The following is a 19,450-nucleotide window of genomic DNA, read 5'->3' on the forward strand; positions in this document are numbered from 1 at the left end:
ACTCAAACTTATTCGTTAACCATTTAGCCATGGAGCTGGACTATGAGAAGACAATGCATGTATTTGGAGAAAATGTGGAAGTTAAGTGAAATGAGAAACCCTCATCTCTTTCACTAATTTTGTTTTGGTAAGTCAATTTAATTCTGTGGATTTTCATTTTCCCTACACAATGAACATTAATACTGAAGTATGATACTCTTATTTGTGTTGATTTCTGTGGTAATCTGAGATCAGCTGTTGAAACTTCATTCTTCATTTACAAGGATATTCACTGCTACACTTAGGAAAGAATGGGCTGCAGATCACTGTCATCTATGTTTATCTGTTATGCCTTTTAACGCTCAGTCTGCAAGTCTCTGCCTCCACAATCCTCCATTTGCATTTTTTCCATAGCTTTCATCTTTATAAACCAGGTCTAACTCCCTCTGCTTCTTTTACCATCTATATTTGAGTCCATTACTCTCCTAAGTAAGCTACCTGCCTAAATTAGAACAGTTGGATCATTTTAGATACTTAGGATGTGCATTCTCCAAGGATGGAAGTGAAACAAAGCTGATGCAGTGAGCTTGCAGCTCTAATCAATGGCATTCTGTAAGAAGAAAGTCAGCAATTGGTCGAAGGTAACTTTATATAGGTCTTGTCAGACTCACTTTCCCGTATGAGAGTGAAAGCTGAGTGGACTCAGGACATCTTGTTCATAAGTCAGAAGTAACAGACATGAAGGTAGTAAGAATGATTGTTGGTACAAACAGATGGGAAAAGTGAGGAGATAAATAATTAAGAATGAACCTGACAGGTGAAACTGTGCATATAAACTGGCTTTGGTGGTGGGGGTTATGTTAAATTACTGACAGGCTATAGCATGGTCGTCTGACGAACTGCCGGCCTGACAGTAAACATCTGTTCCTCTTGCAAACTGAGGTGGTGTTGTGAAGTTTCAAAGTGGTAAAGCAGTTGTGCCTTAGTTACACATTTACAGTGTGTACAGCATAATGAACAGAGCTCGCACTGTCTGGCATGACTGATGTTTGTAGCTAAGTAAGTAGTATCAGTTACGCTGCTGTACCTGCAAGCTGCCAGGACTTCTCGTCAGACGCAGATAGTACATAATTGGACAGACATAGCACTTAAGAAATGCAAGATATAATAATTATAATGGCATATCTGCAGAGGTCTAGTGCAGGTCTTTTGAGTTGATGACCATGGACAACCTGCATGTCTGCAAGGATGGGCCCAAATGAATGTATCCTGTATGAATGTTTTCTAGAAGGAGAATTGTGAGGTGCAAGGTTGTAGTTTGTAAGAAGAACAATTTTTTAGTCCTATACAAAGCCTAATGACTAATGTTGTTGAGAAAAAATAGTGTTGATAGAAGAGATGTGATAGCTTGCTGCAATGATACACATAGTCAAGGCTGGAGATGGAGAGAGTGCAACAGGGCTCTGCTTTCTACCAGAGTGTAAAAATCTTGTTTGCAAGAAGGAAATGTAAAGAGATAATGTACAAAATGTATTATGCACCCATACTGACCTATTTGACTGAGTCCTGGACAATGACAAGTAGGGAGGAGAGTAGAATCCAACCCAGTAAAATGAAATACCTAAGAAATATGATAGGAAAGACAGAGTGAGAAACAAAGATGTTAGAAAGAATGTCAAAATAGAAAACTTAAATGAGAGAACTGATGGGAATAAACTAAGATGGTTTGGATACGTAAAGAGGATGGATCAGAAAAGAACACCAAAACAGATGATGGACATGAAGTTCGATAGAAAGAGAACAAGAGCGTATCTAGAACAATAAAGAGGAGTACAAGAAGAAGAAAGGGGCTGCCTGGCCGAGGCGGTAAAGGCGTGCTCGGTTCGCCCGGAAGGACGTGGGTTCGAATCCCCGTCAGGAGGTCGTAAAATTTAAGAAACAAGATTTCCACTTCCAGAGGTGCATATGGCCCTGAGGTGCACTCAGCCTACACCAAAAATGAGTACCAGGTTAATTCCTGGGGGCAAAGGCGGCCGGGCGTAGAGCTAACCACTCTACCCCAACACGTGCCGAGGTTAACAATGGTGGAAGCCTTTACCTTCCACTCTTCCAAGGGCCTTCATGGCCTGTACGGAGGTGACTTTGCTTTGCTTTTACAAGTAGAAGAAACCTGGGCTGGGACAAAATAATGGAAGAGGAAGGTGAAGAAGTGCCATAAATGCCCCAAACCCACAGGAGCTGGATAAGAGGAAATGATGATGATGATGATTATGATGACAAAGCCCAAAACAATGTTCCAATTAGGGTGTATGATTTATGGATGTTTTCTTATTGTCAGTGTCCTATAGTATATCCTAGAGAAAATATTTTGATTAACAACTTGACTGTCTGATATTGTTACAATAGCACAAGAATTCTCCTTCTATGGACAGTACAGAGGAAGCAACATATTGCAGAATGGAACAAATTCAATGACGACTGATTTAAGAGCAAGCAGAAACTGATAGTTTAGAAAGCTAAAGAGACCCCACTCAAAAGCAGTGTGAGCATGCACCACACAAAAGGCTATCACATGGCTCGGCTAGTGCAGATAAAAGAACATATGCTAAGAAATTTCAAAGACAAGAAGGATGCAAAAATCTATAAAAGCAGAGACACAAATAAAGCTATTAATATTATTGTTGTTGATAAGAGATTGAGCTGATAGGAAAGATGTGATTCGTGCAGAAAGTTGCTTGTTCTTGCATTGGCTACCTTGCTGGGGCTACTGTACTGGTTGTGGTTGATGTCGTGGTGGTAGTGCTAGGGATTGTTGTACTCGTTGATTCATGTGATATATTCAACTCATTTCTGTTGCTGCTATATAGTGCAAAAAACAAAACTTTATCAAATATTTGATTTATACATATAATCATGCACAATATAGTGTTAAAATGTGGCAGTTACCAGTCACATTCTGACCTTGTTCTCTTTGTGGACACGAAAAGTTTTGGAGTTCATTAAATACTCACCGAGTAGGTGCAGCGGTAGGCTTACGAGCTGGTAGCTGTTGTTGACGGTACTGATCTTCAACTGTCTGCAAATACATACAGATATGAGTTATTTCATAGACAGACCAAAAGAGTTTCCAGTGGTTGCATGAATTTAAAAAATTTTAAAAATGCAGTAAATCCTTGTTAAGACATTTATGCAGGAGGACAAGGAAACGAGAACACTTACTATTGAATACGTGAATAAAAACTATACATATGGAAACATTGGATAAGATTTTTTTTGACATGCATGCATTTTACATCCTGTAAGTACAGGTAGGCATACAGTGAAAGGTATATTTAACGTTAGATGAGAGGAGAGTATTAAAAGGTGTGAAAAACACAAGAGAACAAATACATGGGTTGATTTTTTAATAGTGGCAACTATTTTTTATTTAGATACCTGTACATAGCATACTTACAATGTTAGGCATTTTACAGACCGTTGAAGTAATCACCACTGCTGTGTAGCACTCGTTCCCAGCACTGTGGAAGCCATTGGATGCCGCAGAAGCGGACCCCCCGAAGTGGTGCTTTAATTTTAGTGGTGAGATTTTAGTCGCAAGGGCTGAGATCTGAAGAATAAGGGTTATGGTAAAACACTTCCCAGCCCCAGTGATTGAACAAATCTGCCACAGCTCCTGTTGCATGCGACCTTGCATTGTCATGCAGAATGATGGGTGGGTTATTCAGGAAGTGTCCTCATTTTCTTCTTAAAGCTGCTACCAGGTTTGTTTGCAAAACTGCACAGTAATACTCCGCATTAATAGTACGTCCTCTGGGAATGGTATGCTTTAAGATAACACCATCCCAGTCATAGGCAACGATCAACATGGCCTTCACCCTGGTTCCAGTCAGCGGAACCATTACTTTTCTTGGTAACCCGTGATGATGTCACTCGTTTGATTAGCATTTCAGCTGCGGTTCATAAGCTCTGGCCAGGTCTCGTCAATAATTATTATCTGCCGTAACAAGGCCTCACCTTCGCATTCCTAGCACTCCAAGTGCATACAAGCTACATCATATAGCAGCGATTTTTGATGTTCGGTCAAATCATGTGGAATCCATTTGGAGGCGATTTTCCGTATTCCCAGCTGTTTCTTCAAGATTTGCAGCACAGTCAAAGGTGCCAGCTCTGTATCATTGGCCAATTCACGAATTGTGGTGTTTCAATCCGCCAGCACTAATGCGTTCACATTCTGCACATCGTCATCACTTACTGCACGATGACCAGGCCGCAGCATGTCTCATATTTTGTTATCTGTTTTAAGGCCTTGACCCACCATGCCACAGTACGGTAAAGTAATGCACCTTCACCGCAAGCCTCTTGCAATCCTCTGTAACACTGCCTTGCATTGCAACCTCTAGCACATTCAACTTTTAACCAGCTACTCTGATCTTGCTTTGAAATCATTACAGCTGTACTCCACGAGCGCGCACTAAAAACTGCGTAATTGTTATTGTCACTGCACACGTGCATGGTGTGTGGAGGGCAAGTTCATTTAGGCTGAGAGAGGGTGGGTATCTAAGCTACTTCAGGTATACATTATATTGCCTGGCCACGTTTCACGGAATTGTTACAGCATAGTTCCCACTATATATAAAAAAAAAAAATATCAACCCATGTATGAAAATGTTCTCCAGGGGCTTATTAAATAACAACAGTGTATTAAAAGATGTGTAGATCATGACTTTCTCCATATCCATAACTATGTTTTATAGGCTACCACAAGACAAATATACACCATGCTAGTCAACTTCACACGATTATGTTCTTAATCTGTAGGTAGGCTAACAGGTGACAAATATTTGCTACCCTTCACTGTATCACTCAACAAAGAATAAATTCCTAACTTCTCACCGAAAAGCAAAATACAAGCACAAACAGGCTCACTGGGTTATTCAGCAATCTCACTGCTAATCGGTAAGAATATAGTTTCAGGCAGATAATAAATGAATATTTTGAAATCCAAAATTGAGATCTGAAGTAAATTAAGATTGATGATAGTTACTGTTTAATGTAGGATGTAATTGTTATTAGCCAGCCCCGGGTTCAATTCCCGGTCAGGTCAAGGAGTTTTTACCTGCATCTGAGGGCTGATTCGAGGTCCACTCAGCCTACGTGATTACAATTGAGGAGCTATCTGACGGTGAGATAGAGGCCCCATTATAGAAAGCCAAGAATAATGGCCAAGAGGATCCGTTGTGCTGACCACACGACAGACACCTTGTAATCTGCAGGCCTTCGGGCTGAGCAGCGGTTGCTTGGTAGGCCAAGGCCCTATGGGGCTGTTGCGCCATGGTGGGGGGGAATTGTTATTATTCTTTCTGTTACTAAAACATACAAACAGTTGATGAACCAGACTGCATGTTGTCTATAAAAAAAAAATTTCTACTTACTTTACGTCACATCAACACAGTTAGGTCTTATGGCGATGATGGGATAGGAAAGGCCTAGGAGTGGGAAAGAAGCAGCCATGGCCTTAATTAAGGTACAGCTCCGGCATTTGCCTGGTATATAAAAAAATAGAAAACCATGGAAAACCATCTTCAGGGCTGCCAACTGTGGGGTTTGAACCCACTATCTCCCGGATTGAGATTTTTAAAAAGACCTGGTCATCGTGCAGTAAGTGATGACGATGTGCAGAATCTGAATGCATTAGTGCTGGCGGACTGAAACACCACAATTCGTGAATTGACCAATGATACCAGGAGTTGGAAGGAAGCGGCCATCGGTAGTACTTCTACTGCCCAATTAACGGTATTCATCTATTTCCTTTAAGACTTCATTTCCTAACCTAATATTCCCTACCGAGCTCGATAGCTGCAGTCGCTTAAGTGCGGCCAGTATCCAGTATTCAGGAGATAGTAGGTTCAAACCCCACTGTCGGCAGCCCTGAAAATGGTTTTCCATGGTTCCCATTTTCACACCAGGCAAATGCTGGGGCTGTACCTTAATTAAGGCCACGGCCGCTTCCTTCCAACTCCTAGCCCTTCCCTGTCCTGTCGTTGCCATAAGACCTATCTGTGTCGGTGCGACGTAAAGCAACTAGCAAAAAAAAAAAAAAAAAAAAAAGTAACTTTGAGCATAAATTATGTCTTTGATTATCATCTATGAATGAAATTACACACATCCATAGCCCACAACAACCTGAAATACGTATATTGCATTTCCGCAGTTTACCACAAAGAAAGCAAATGTACACGTCGATGCTAATGTGTTAAGCAGTGAACACATTTTTGACGAGTGTTATGCTTAACCTTCAGTCTGGCGGACCTTGTCATGACAGTCTGTTGACCAGGTGGAAGTGACCTCTCCTTATATAGTTATAGTAGCAAGCATTCACTGCACACTCCATATTTCTGTAGAAGTAATCCTGCAGATGAGCTGCTAATTCTTTCTGAGTACTCCTCCATTTAAATATATACCTTTTTCCTAGTGCTTTTCCTAGGCTTTTCTCTTTCAAGAACCTTTCAATTTATATAAGCTTGGAACTGGCAAGTGGCAACCAGAACATAGTTGCTCATTTAGAATACATGGGGAGTTTATAGAAACATGTCAATGATATTCTGATATGAATTACCTGTGTATTGTAGTTTTCATTGTAGTCCTGAGCATTCACACCCTGTGAGTACACATCCTGAGTATTGTATGTGGGCTGAGCATAGGCTGTAGGTTGCTGAGGAGCTTGCTTGTATGGGCTAGGCCCTCGGTATTGCTGGTTGTTGTTGTTGTTGTTGTTGTTATTGTTTGATGTACCACTTGTCTGCCCTTGGCTGCCTGTATACTGGCTGTAGTCTGTGACAGAAAAAATATAAATGAAACAGAGTGAGACCTTTACTCTAAATTTATCATAGTATTTTCTACAATACAGTATTTAGTTCGTCCGAGTTAAACCATGGTACTGAATAATACCAATATAGTTGGTCCGTTATTGGACATTATAAATTTTCCAGCTAACTCATTCCTGGTTGCCAGCGTTTCACCCCAGTGTGCTAAATTGGGCTCATCAGTTGGTAAATAGCACACTTACCAAGACGCACGGCTAGTGCATACCGTGGAAGCCACTGCGTAGGCTACGTGGAGCCACCGGCAGTGCCAATGCACTTTAGAGTCTTATTCTCATTTTCAAAATTTAAATTTACTCATTCGGGACAAATATTTCAGGTTCCCTATGGGAATCAACATCTATATCATGGTACTGAATATCAGATACAGAATGTTGACTTTTCAAATAGCTTTTAAATTTCTTTACCATAGAGATTGATATACCCCTGTTTGAATGCAGCTCTTCCTATATACTATATACATACATACATACATACATACATATCCCACGTCGTTCCATCTTAAGTGATGGGTCGGCAAACGAGACTTCTCCACCAGTTGCGGTCTCTGAACTTCTCTCCTTCTTCAATGCTTTCCAAAGTATGTCCTCTCTGTTGAATGTCAATCTTCACCATGTCCTTGTACCTGAGTCTTGGTCGCCCTCTTGGTCTTTTGTCTTCAAGTTTTAGATCATACATTTTTTTTGGTAATCTGTTATCACCCATGTGTCGCATATGTCCATACCATCTCAGTCGCTGCACTGTTATTTTGTCCTGCAGTCTTACAACTTGAGCCTGCTTGCGGATTTCCTCATTATGGACTCTGTCCCTCCGTGTTTTGCCGATCATGCTACGGACAAATTTCATTTCTGCTGCCTGGATTCTACTAACATCTTTTTTTTCTCATGGTCCACGTTTCGCAACCATAGGTCAGGATTGGTATGTAATAAGTTTCATATATGACTCTCTTACATTTGGTTGGTATTTTCTTGTTCCATATTATGTCTTTAACTATTTTGTAAAAGTTGCTACCTGCCTGAATTTTGTGGGAAATTTCCTTATCTATAGAACCAGTATCAGAGATAACACTTCCAAGATATTTGAATTGATGGTTCATCTGTAGCTGTTTCCCCTCCATTTCAATGTGTCCCATTGGTTGCCCGTATCTCTTACTATATACTATATCCTTAAATCATATGTGATTGTGTGGAGTCCTTGAGTTTCTGACATAGAATGACTTTGTGATTGGTGGATATGTTGCTACTCAATAATAAGCTCACTCATACACACGTGCGTGCAAAAAGGACTTCGCATTATGTCATCATTACATTTTTTATGATCATAAACACGTTGTGAATAACTATTGTAGTAACATGGAACAAACTAAAAGGTGAAGTGAGAATGATTATCTTCAGTATGGTCTAATTCTGTGCATGTTCTGGCCTGATATGGCTATTGCTCTAAATATGTCTGAAGCATGGGGCATCAGGAAATATCGGGCTATTTTCGAACAGCATTGCAAGCCCAAACCAAGTAGAGTGGCCATGCATATTAACGCACAAAGAATATGGAGCTGAGCTCTGCATTTTCTCATTAAGACGCTTCAGACAATGCTTCAAGAACATAACCATAAACTTGCAAGCTTGGTCTATCGTAATTATAATTGATAAAGCTGTTAATGTGATACAGGATGAACAAAGTACATACAAAGAAGTCATGAAAAAGTACAGGATACCCTCACCCTAGAGAACAAAGTTAATGAGACAAACCTGAAGAGCATAAGCAGCCCATCTTCAATGCAAGACTAATGGTGGGAATTTTGAAAGATGGGCATAAGGGGTATCCTTGTACCATTTATGTTTCTGAAGTAACCCCATACATTGTAAAACTCTGGACATATATATGAAAACATTTACAATTGAAGTTCTCTGAAAAAAGGTGGCTTACTTTGACACTCAATTTGTTTAAATCAAAAACTTACTTCTTAGCATATTGTTTGAAATTTACACATTCCTTATAGACATACCCAACAATAAAGATTGGAATAAGACTAATTCAAGAAATTGTTTCTTCATGGTGAAAGAAAAACTGCAAAAAACATTTTTAAGGCATGTAACAACTGAACACTTAAATGGAACTTATGATGTGGCAGGAGAAAGCAAGAACTCCACAGGAGACAGTAGTATGGTACGTGTAAATATGTATGAGTGTCTTTTGTATTTCATATGATTTTGCCACGGGGGAAAATAAGTATTCTGATTCTGATCTATAATGTTGACAATAGAAAATAAATTATTTCTTCAGACTGAGATAAGGATGTATAACACCAGCATTTTTAAAAACAGCCACTTGATTTCTGAAGTGAGAGGATAGGAGTTGGATTTCTGGAACATATGATGATTCATTTTGCTGGTTGTCAATTCTGCATTGTTTAGGAATGGAGTGTATTTTGGAAAAATAAATTGTCCATTATGAAATTTCTGCATTCCCAGGTTTTCTCTATACAATTTCATCATAGACTATACATTTCTATACAAAATGGGCTACTTCAGTTTCTGCAGAAACTATTGAATCACCCAATATAATATGGATTTTTGATTACTGTATATGAGTTTCTCTCCATGAAGGTAGAATAAGAAGCTAAGCTATGCTATGTTTTCTTATGTACTGTATATAAATGATATGAATAAAGAACTGGAATCATAGATAAAATTTGTTGCAGATGTTATACTGTATGTAAATAAGTAACAGGATTCGAAGCGACTGCAAAAAAGACCTTGAAAATGTTGTGAGATGAACAGCAGGCAATGGAATGATGGTAGGCCCTAAACGAGATGAAAGTCAGGTTTTAAGTTTCATTATTAGGAAGAGTTTTCTCAGTTTTTAATTACTGTGTTGATGAGCTAAAGTACTTCATGGGGGACCAAGGAAAGATCTTCACTTGGGTAATCAGATAAATGGGACTGGTAAATTGAAGGTTACAGATCTCTTCATATGGATATGAGGGTAGACACAATTAGAATATGGTTCTAGTGTATGGGACCCCTACCAGGATTACTTGATTCAAGAACTGAAGAAAAGAAAGATAAACAGCACAATTTGTTCTGGATGATTTCCAACAAAATATAGTGTTACAAAAATATTGAAAACTTTGGGCAGGAAAGACCTGGGAGTAAGGAGACAAGCTATTCAACTAAGTGATATGTTCTGAGCTGTCAGTGGAATGACATTGGTAAGATGAATAAGCTTGAGGGGAGCTTTTTAAAGGAGGAAAGATCGCAATATGAAGGTAAAGTTGGAATTCAAGAGGAAAAATTTGGGCAAATATTTATTTACAGGAAGAGGAATTAGGGACTGGAGTAATTTACCAACATCTTTCAAATTATTTAAGAAGGTAAGGTAAGGGTTATTCTGCCCGAAGGCAGGTCCGAACCTCTGCAGAGGTGTTCCTGAGCCGGAGTTTACGTGCGGTAGGGTGGCCAGTTCCTTTCAGCTCCTCCATTCCCTTACCCCCACCAACAGTGCGTGGCAACCCATCCAACTCCTGACCACGCCCAATGTTGCTTAACTTTGGAAATCTCACGGGATCCGGTGTTTCAACATGGCTACGGCCGTTGGCACAATTATTTAAGAAAAGGCTAGGCAAACAACAGATAGTGAATCTGCCATTTGGGCAACTGACCTACAGTAAATAGATCAGTGATGATTGATTGATTGGTTGATCGATCGATCGATCGATCGATTGATTGATTGATTGATTGATTGATTGATTGATTGATTGATTGACATTTTATTAAAAATTTTACCATTAGTTTATTAATAATAATAATCGTATGGCCTCAGCTACCGTGTGCAGACATTTCAATTTGACGCCATCTGGCTGTCTGCTTGTCAATTTCGACATTCCGTTTTACTCTAGGCCCCCACTAGGTGGCAGACCGAGTAAACCGAAACTCACTTGGGCGTCTATGGCTGAGATTTAATGAATTTTGTTGGGTAAACACCAAATGTGTCACCAGAGATCTTTTACATGCCGACATCGTACGACATGGAGTGTCGAATGGACTTTTTACCGCCCTTCAAAAATCCGACTACCTCTGCCGGGTTTGAACCTACTATCTTGGGATCCGGAGGCCGACACTCTACCGCTGATCCACAGAGGCAGCTATTAGTTTATTGAGAACCACCTATTCAATACTTTGAAGCCTTTACGACGATGATACAATCATTATATTAAGGTTTAAGCATACAATGGTACATGTTTCACTGGTCATTGCAGGCATCATCAGCCATAAATTCTATAATCTAGGTCTTAAAAACTAATTGTTTACAATAATATATATTGATGTATAGGAACATTGTGGTTACATTTGGAATGAATTGGTTGAACATATACAAGTATGAAGGATGAGTTCTCTACCTAATCAATACTTTATTTTATACAGTGTCAATTATTTACATAAAAATACAGTACCGGTTTCTTTCGACCTGTAAATAGGTCATCTTCAGCTGATAGAGAACCTGCTTAATAGTGACTGTACAGAATAAATACTACTAAAATTAAAATTAAACAAGGCTGCCATTAAATAAATATGAATGCCACTTTTCTAAAATTACTTACCGGTAATGTTAAGATATATACATATGGTACAGTTTTGGGGTTAAGGGCTATTTCCCTGGCCCTGTGATTTCTATATATTTCAAAAATTACATTTACAGAGGTTGAAATTGGATTAAAGTTCTAATGGGATGTCTTATTTATGTTTGCATCAAATGGAGATAAAATAAAAAAAAATATATTAACATTCATAACGTTGATAATTAAAGTCAAAAGGAATTCACAATAATTACACAGATTTTTTCAGTATATACAGGAAAACAATATGTTCAGCTAAAAATGATTTGTGGGTTGCTAAACTCTTCTATAGAATAAAATCTTTTCTTAATGAACAAGAGTCTGTTATTACTAATATTTGAAGTTAAGTGCTGGTTAGATGGCAAGATAGCTAGTAGAGGATGTTTAATCAAGTCTCATTCAAATATCAAGTTATTTCATCTTCTCTATGTTGCCTAGGTAGTGAAGCTTATAAAGTTATCATCCTTGTAAGTCTGAAGAGGAGATCAACTGGATTCTTAGGTGTAAGTGTAATGGCTTGTGAAGTGTTGAAATCTGTGAACTAGATGAAAAGGTGTGTTAGTGTTATATTGGGTTTGTACACTAGTGAAATTAATCTTCTTGACACTTATCATTTAGACTTTAGGAGATATGTCCGGCAGTGTTGCTCGTGTGAGGTGGTCTGGTACACTAGTGAAATTAATCTTCTTGACACTTATCATTTAGACTTTAGGAGAAATGTCCGGCAGCGTTGCTCGTGTGAGGTGGTCTGACAGTCGCTTTAACTCTACTCCTCGTATTGTAGGGGTGTGTCATTGTTGGCGGGGAGTGTGTTGGGTGGAGGGGGGTGGGCGGGGTGTTAAGATTGCTATTGGTACACGTAGGGGGAGGGGTGTGGCTAGGCGATGAGACAATGGCTGCTTTTGATATAGGGGTATTAATGCTGGATTTATAGTTGAAGGTTTTTGAAAAGTTGTTACTGTTTATGTTAAGAGATGACAATAAGTTGGGAATTTGCTCTGTGACCGAGCTCTTTGTTTCCACAATTTCATTTAGATTTTGATTATTATTGAAGTGCTGGTCTAAAAAGATATAGGTGTTTTCAAATTCAGTCATTAAACCACCCTTATTAATAATCTTTAAGATCTGAAAGTCCTCGTCTATAGTGGTGAAGCTATGTTCTGTTTCTTTCATATGAATACTCATAGCAGAGTGTTTATTGTGCTTAGATGCATTGTAATGCCCTAAGTATCTTGTTTGAAAGCTGTGTCCAGTTTGCCCAACATAAGAAAACTCACATTGGGCACATTTGAGTCTATAAATCCCTAAATTTGAGTATCGGTTGTGTGTTGAATTTACTGTATCAGAGTTAAAGAATATGTTTCTGTTTGTATTATGGGTTTTGAAAGCAATATTGATGCCGTGTTTCTTAATTGGGTTGGTGATCTGATATAGAGCCGGATTTGTGAAGGTAAAAGCAGAAAAACTGGTTTTTTAAAAATGTCTTTCAGGGGTTAATTTGGTTGTAGTTTTTATCTTGATTTTGTTTATAATTTTATTAACTGTGTTTGATTTGTAGCCAGTAAGTATAGCCAGTTCTTTAATATATTGTAGTTCTATTTTTCGGCTGTTGTTAGAAAGAGGAATTTTGAATGCTCTATTGATCAAGCTGTAGAAGGTTGCTAACTTGTGAGAATGTGGGTGCATAGATTCTTTTTTTTTTTATAGTCAGAAGGGCAAAGGTGGGTTTTCTATAGATTTGAAATGTGAATTTATTACTGGCTCTATTTATGGTTACATCTAGGAAATTTAAAGAGTTGTTGATTTCACCTTCCTTTATGAAGGTAATGTTGTTATTGAGTCCATTAAGGAAGTTTAAAATGTTATTGCTGTTGTTTTGCTGTTTATCAATGGTAGTAAATGTGTCATCTACGAATCTTATCCATAGGTGGAAACTGTTGATTTTTTAAACTATTTTATTAGCCTCTAGATCAGGGCCTCTCAGGGTGGATGCGCCTGGTGCTTGCACTGTGCACAGTGCAAAAGACGACTTCGCTTGGTTGACCAGAGTGCAGACCTCCACTCCTCGATTTGGAGCAATAGTGCTGTCTCTCTCTTTCCCCACAACTCTCTCGCTCACTCCCCCGTCTCCCTCTTCCTCACTTGCTCCGTAGCACTCCAAATCCGAGCTGAGTTGAGCCGAGTTGAGCCGAGCTTAGCAGAGTAGCCCAGAGATGAAGTGTTGGTCCGAGCCGAGTGGGACCAATGCACTGTGCACAGAACTCTGCACCGCTGTTTGCACGCGTGAGATTTTAGGCGTTTGAGAGGCCCTGCTCTAGATTACCCATAAGAAACGGGATCTCCCATTGCCAGTCCCTTTTGATGGTAAATTTTGTTGTTGAAGGTGAAATAGTTATTGTTTAAAACAAAGCTCAATCATTTATGGCTGATGATGCATGCAATGACAGGTGAAACATGTACCATTGTATGCTTAAACCTTAATATAATGATTGTATCATAGTTGTAAAGGCTTCAAGTATTGAATAGGTGGTTCTCAATAAATTAAGTGTAAAAATTTTAATATATTGAATTTCAATACGGTCAAAATGAAAATAGACACTTGTGACTGCCATTTTAGCCAAAAAGTGTTAAGGTTTGTCCCTTATCTCTTTAACTTACAGTTACAAAACACTGAAACAGAATGACTTCAGAAGTTGTACGATTATCTGCATGAAGATATTTGATAGTAATCTACAATCCTTGCTCTGTAATTTGATAAACTGTAGAATAGTTTATAATGTCTCTAAAATAAATGGTTAAAGGAGATAGAAAGAAGAGAGACTCACCAACATCTCTGTACAGCTCAACATCTTCATCATACAGGCTGTAATACTGGTCATACTGGGCTGGTTCATATTGCTGTGAGCTGTTGTAGGCTGAAGGAGTTTGAGGAACTTGCTGCACTGGCTGCTGTACATAGGCAGGAGCAACACTAGGTTCAACCCTGTACATAAAACACAGGTGTTGATAGTATTCACTGTGGAACAACAACACAATAGCTTGAACCTTTGTAACTACAGAAGACAATCTGGACTAGAGGTACATTTACCTGATATTATTTGTAGCTTGGTTATCCTCCAAAGTGGCCAAGTATTTCTTGTTCTGTCTGTTGCTAGATGTTTCCTTGTTTCCGTCACTGTCATGTTTCTGTGGTGCTTCTGTAGTCGTTGTCGTCGTAGTAGTAGTAGTAGTAGTTGTTGTTCTTTTTGTACCTGTTGGTTTGGTTGTGGGTCGTCGGAGACGTCTCGGAGGAGTGGGTGAGGTAGAGGAGCGTACAGTATCTGATGGAGTTGTTGTCCTCGTTACTGGCCGTCGACCTCTGTATCGAGGGGTTGTTGTTTGGTCTTTGGGAGGTCTGCGACGTATAGTGTACACTTTTGGGCTTGTCTGGGTGTGTGTTTCATAAGGAAGTGTGGAAGTAGAGTCTGGAACTTGAGTTGAACTGGACATAAGTGATATTGTGTCTTTAACTGAGGAGAAGATGTTAGCATCCTTATCATAAGTATTGTTGTTTAAGAGATAGTTGCTCTTAATCTTGTCTGTGTTCACTGCAAATAATGCACTCCTATTCTTAGATTCATAATCTGAATACGGTGGTGTTGCTGGTACATCCTCCCAGTAATAATCAGCTCCCCAGTTAACGTTTGGAACTGTTGGTGTGTACTGGTTGGCAATGTCCTTGGCTGTTGATGTGAATGTATTTTTGTCAGGAACTAAGTGTACTGCTAGTGTAGAGGCATGTGGTTTTTCTGTGGTGTAGTAGTAAGACTGTCCTGAAGATATTGTGGGGTTGTTCTCTGGCCTCTCTCTAAACCTCGTTATCTGCTCAGTTGGATTTGCAGGGACTATAGGGATGTTAGTTTGGAAGTCTACAATGATTCCCTTTGATATTTCAATGGCTGGATTTCTGCCCTGTGTTGAAGTCTGTTCACTTGATGGAGAGTTATAGTTTTGTGCTGAAGCGGAATGTGTTGGCTTAACATAATAGTTGCCATCACTCCCATGGTAGAATGGTGCTGTCAGTGTGTCTGGTTTCTGAATGATCTCTGGCCGCTCCTTTGTTGAAAAGACATTACGATCAGTTGTCACTTTAATTTCAGTGTTCCGTTCAGTTTGTTGGTGCTGTTTTCCCACAGAAAGTTTGCTATATTGCTGTTTACTACTGACAACAGGCTCTTTATCTTTCTTGAGCCCTTCCTCAAAATCATCATAGTCATCATCATACTCAGAACTATCATAATCTTCATAATAATCAGGTCTTCTTGCATTGTCTGTGGCTCGAATATCTGTTCCTACATAGTCTCCTCTTAACTTTGATATATATTTATCAAAATCAAAATTAACATTGGCAAATGGATTCTCAAGGTTTTTATACTTACTGTTCTCATAATGATCTTCATTACTGTCATCATAATAATCGTCCTCAGAAGAATAGTCTTTAGCAGATCCTTTGTTTCTGCTGAACTTGTAGCGAGTGTCTTTGTCATCATATTCCACTCGTGGCCTCTCAAACCTATGTGGTCTCTTGTTAACAATATAGTCATCACCATATGGGCTTGTGTTGGGTCTGAATGGTGCCTCAGTTGATGATGGCTCTGAGCGGTTTTGTGGGGAATGTTGTATATTTTGAAGTGCAGGATAGAGCTGCGTTTCTTGTTGATGCTGCGGAGAAACCTGGTATAAACGTGTTCCGTCCTCATTGTAAGGGAGTTCGTGTACTGAAGTTAAAGCCCTAAGGAGATGCTGGTTTATGTTAACTGATCTTGGAGTCGTGTGGTCTGTCTTCAGCGTGGTCAGAAGACTAGGGGTTGCTGGAGCTGTTGAGAAGATGGGAACCTGGGATGTTGTGGGGTTGAACTGGCCTAAGTTGAAGTAGGAAAAACTACCATCTCCAGCAGCCACCTGAGGGTTGTTGTTGGTGAGGTTGAGAAGTGATGATTGCTGTAGATGGAAATGTAACAGATCAGGTGCTGCCAGTTGCTGATAGTTCGTGAATGAGTTCGGAGAATTGCCCAATTGGAGGTTGTTACCTCGATTGGGAACCTGTGCCTTTAGTACAGGTCTAAAATCAAAATTGAGATCAGGAGGTGGAGGAGGAGGGGGAGGTTGATGGCCAGAGAATTTTGTGTTAGCATTGGTGTACTGATCAGGGTTGCGGAAATGTCTGGCATCTGGATGAGGTAAGAGAGGTTGGAATCCAGAGTCTGAAGGTGACATAGGATCATTGAGTCGGGAGGGCTTGTTCCGATTCGCATTTGCCTGGTACTTGAAGTTCCCTCCATTGCCAGGGGATGCCGATATGCGCACTCCTGTGGGAACGATTTGTACGACCCGTGCTGGAGGGTATCTGTTGGCAGGGTACGAGAGGTGAGCTTGTTATTCCTCAGATAAAGTGAATCCTCACTGATCATCTATTGTTGATAAATAATGGACATGCGACTGCAACAATGTATATCAAAGTGTCTCATTTATGAAACTAGGGACTGGAGGTAGTTCTCAAGTTGTAGGTGATCATCAGAGATCAAGTACACCTTTGAAGTGTAACAGTTAGTGCCATTAGCTGTCATCCTTGGAGGCCTGGATTTGATTCCTGATACTGCCAGAGATTTAAGAATGGCAGGAGGGTTGTTATGGGGTTAAAATGGTACATGCAGCTCATCTCCATTGGGGGTGTGCTTGAAAAGAGCTGTACCACCTCAGGACGAGGACACAAGTTTACTTTATCAGATATTAAATTCAGTTGACATCCTCATTCTGAATATCAATAACCACATTGCAGATTCTTTCCTTATGACAGACGTCATCACTAACCTGACATCAGTCACTCAGACCTCAATCTCAAAATAATGAGGGTTTGTAACAGAGAATGTCAGATACAAGTGAATGGAAGTCCATATGGTATTTTACCTATTCATCACCACAATTTAGAGGTGTTCTATAGTCAGCACTTGAGACAGATATCAGTTCCTTTTGGATCCAAACCCCTCAATATGAAGGCATGGCACTTAGTCGCTAATCCAAAATACCGAACATTACAATTTCGGTAAAGAGAAAGAAAAGACTCCAGGGAACAATCATACCTTAATAACGGTGATCCTATAGATTGACTGTGATAGAAGTATTAACAAAATTATTATACAATACATTCAGTGTTGAGAAAGGAAAGGTGTTGTTAGCTGGTCTCGGAGATGGGCACAAAGCTGGCCAGATAGCTCATCTTCTGGTTGCGAGCATGTTCAGAAATTGAATCAATATTTTGCAGTCCTGGTGATAATCACTCTCGATAGTGGAAAGTTGATGATCGTAGGATGATTATGGACTTTCAGAGCGTTCCCTTTGAATCTTGTAGTATTTTATTGGTTTACATTCAGGTTGTACTGTGTGATAAAAGAATGCTGGCTAACCTAAAAGGAAAGATGTCAACTGCAAGACCTGCAATGACGTACAGTACCAAGACGTCCTCAAGGCTAGCAAATGCTGCATTGGTCGGTGAATGAGACCACCAAAGATCGGATCAAGAACATGTACGAGGATCAATAACTGCCGCTGATATCATTGAGAAAATGGATAACAACCAACTAAACTGGTATGGTCAGGTCCAGCGAAGAAATGAAAAATCCTCTGGTCCATCAAGCCTTGAAAACTGAACAACCGCTAGCTGGTAAAGGAAGACCAAGAAGAGATCCTGCCAAAGAGGTACTCAGAAAGCAAAATATTGAAGACCTGGTGCATCAGGAAAGAGACCACTCTCTCCACATTTGCCCAACCTGTACTGAAGGGAGCAGCTGAAGGCCAACTGCATTTACAGCATGGAGAAAAGAAGAAAACATACAGCCTGTCATGTTATTTTTCATAATCTAAGAAAAATAAGTAGACTGATGATGAATTACACTTATTATAAATCTGTGATTTTTAAATCTGATAATTAGTATATGCAGTAAAACTTGCTTCTGGTTCTATTATTTTTCCCCTTAATTATTCAAATGATATTTCTGACATCTGTTGATCAGGAGGATTCACTACAATTTGCAAAGTAATTAAATAAGAGACACAATGCTATGAGAGACTGTCATGCACTCTCACTTATGTACAATATATACATCGTTAGCTGCTTGTTAATTGCCCTCATTATATTTACAGACAGGCTCCTCTTCCTTTCCTCAGAGGCTCATTGAGCTCATGATATGATGAGAGAATCACTCATTTTCATGTAATAGAATAGCCATTATCCCCAGAAGTGACAGAACTACTAAGTTTATCTCTACGAAGTGAAGTAAAATTTTCTTGAAGTTTTGAAAGTATGGAGGATGAAAAAGCTGAAGTCCCCATACCATCATGCTAGGAGCCAGGCCTTGACAGAGAAATAACCCATCATGGGTCATAACAAGTCCCAGAAAAGAACCTGAAGACGTTAGTGGGATGGAGAAGGTTAGGAGCAGAGTCAAGTCACTGTTACCTGAATCTCACTTGACGCTTCTCTCTTCTGTGAGTTGTCTCATTGGTCAACGAGTTGTCCTGAGTCAGCAGGTCAAGACTGGTCAGTCAAAAACCATCAATTAGCGTACAATAGCACTGTACACTTTTATGAAGTATTAAATCATACATATTTTAGTACCCTGCTATTACAATGAATTAAATATATTTTGGATCCACCTTTTCAGTACAACAGTAGTTTTTGGTGTGAATTATATCACATATTCACAAAAGAATGATACTAGTTTTGATACTAATTCTGTGTAATCATTAGCCAATGATGCGAAGGTGCAAATTACAAATACCCAAAATCAATATAAAAACACATGACAAGAAATATACATTAGCATGGTGCATTAGACCATGGTGTAAAATTCTATAAAATCTTGAGTGAAGAACAAGGTTGTTAAAGCTATGTACACGTGATTGGCAATCCCAGTTCAATACGGAACATTATGAAATT

General features: G+C 39.4%; 1 protein-coding gene across 1 annotated transcript in view; it reads right to left on the minus strand.

The window, feature by feature from the left end:
- The window catches only part of Cda5 (Chitin deacetylase-like 5), a 258,804-nt gene that overhangs the window by 44,242 nt on the left and 195,112 nt on the right, over positions 1-19,450 (minus strand). The window contains exons 7-10 of the mRNA XM_067152713.2: positions 14,301-14,458; positions 6,596-6,810; positions 2,991-3,055; positions 2,734-2,838 (exon numbers count right to left, since the gene is read on the minus strand). Of these exons, the coding sequence (XP_067008814.2) occupies positions 2,734-2,838; positions 2,991-3,055; positions 6,596-6,810; positions 14,301-14,458 (543 nt within the window). The remainder of the gene's footprint in view (positions 1-2,733; positions 2,839-2,990; positions 3,056-6,595; positions 6,811-14,300; positions 14,459-19,450) is intronic.

Source organism: Anabrus simplex, chromosome 8, assembly GCF_040414725.1.
Source record: "Anabrus simplex isolate iqAnaSimp1 chromosome 8, ASM4041472v1, whole genome shotgun sequence".
In the NCBI taxonomy this organism is placed as follows: Eukaryota; Metazoa; Arthropoda; class Insecta; order Orthoptera; family Tettigoniidae; genus Anabrus; species Anabrus simplex.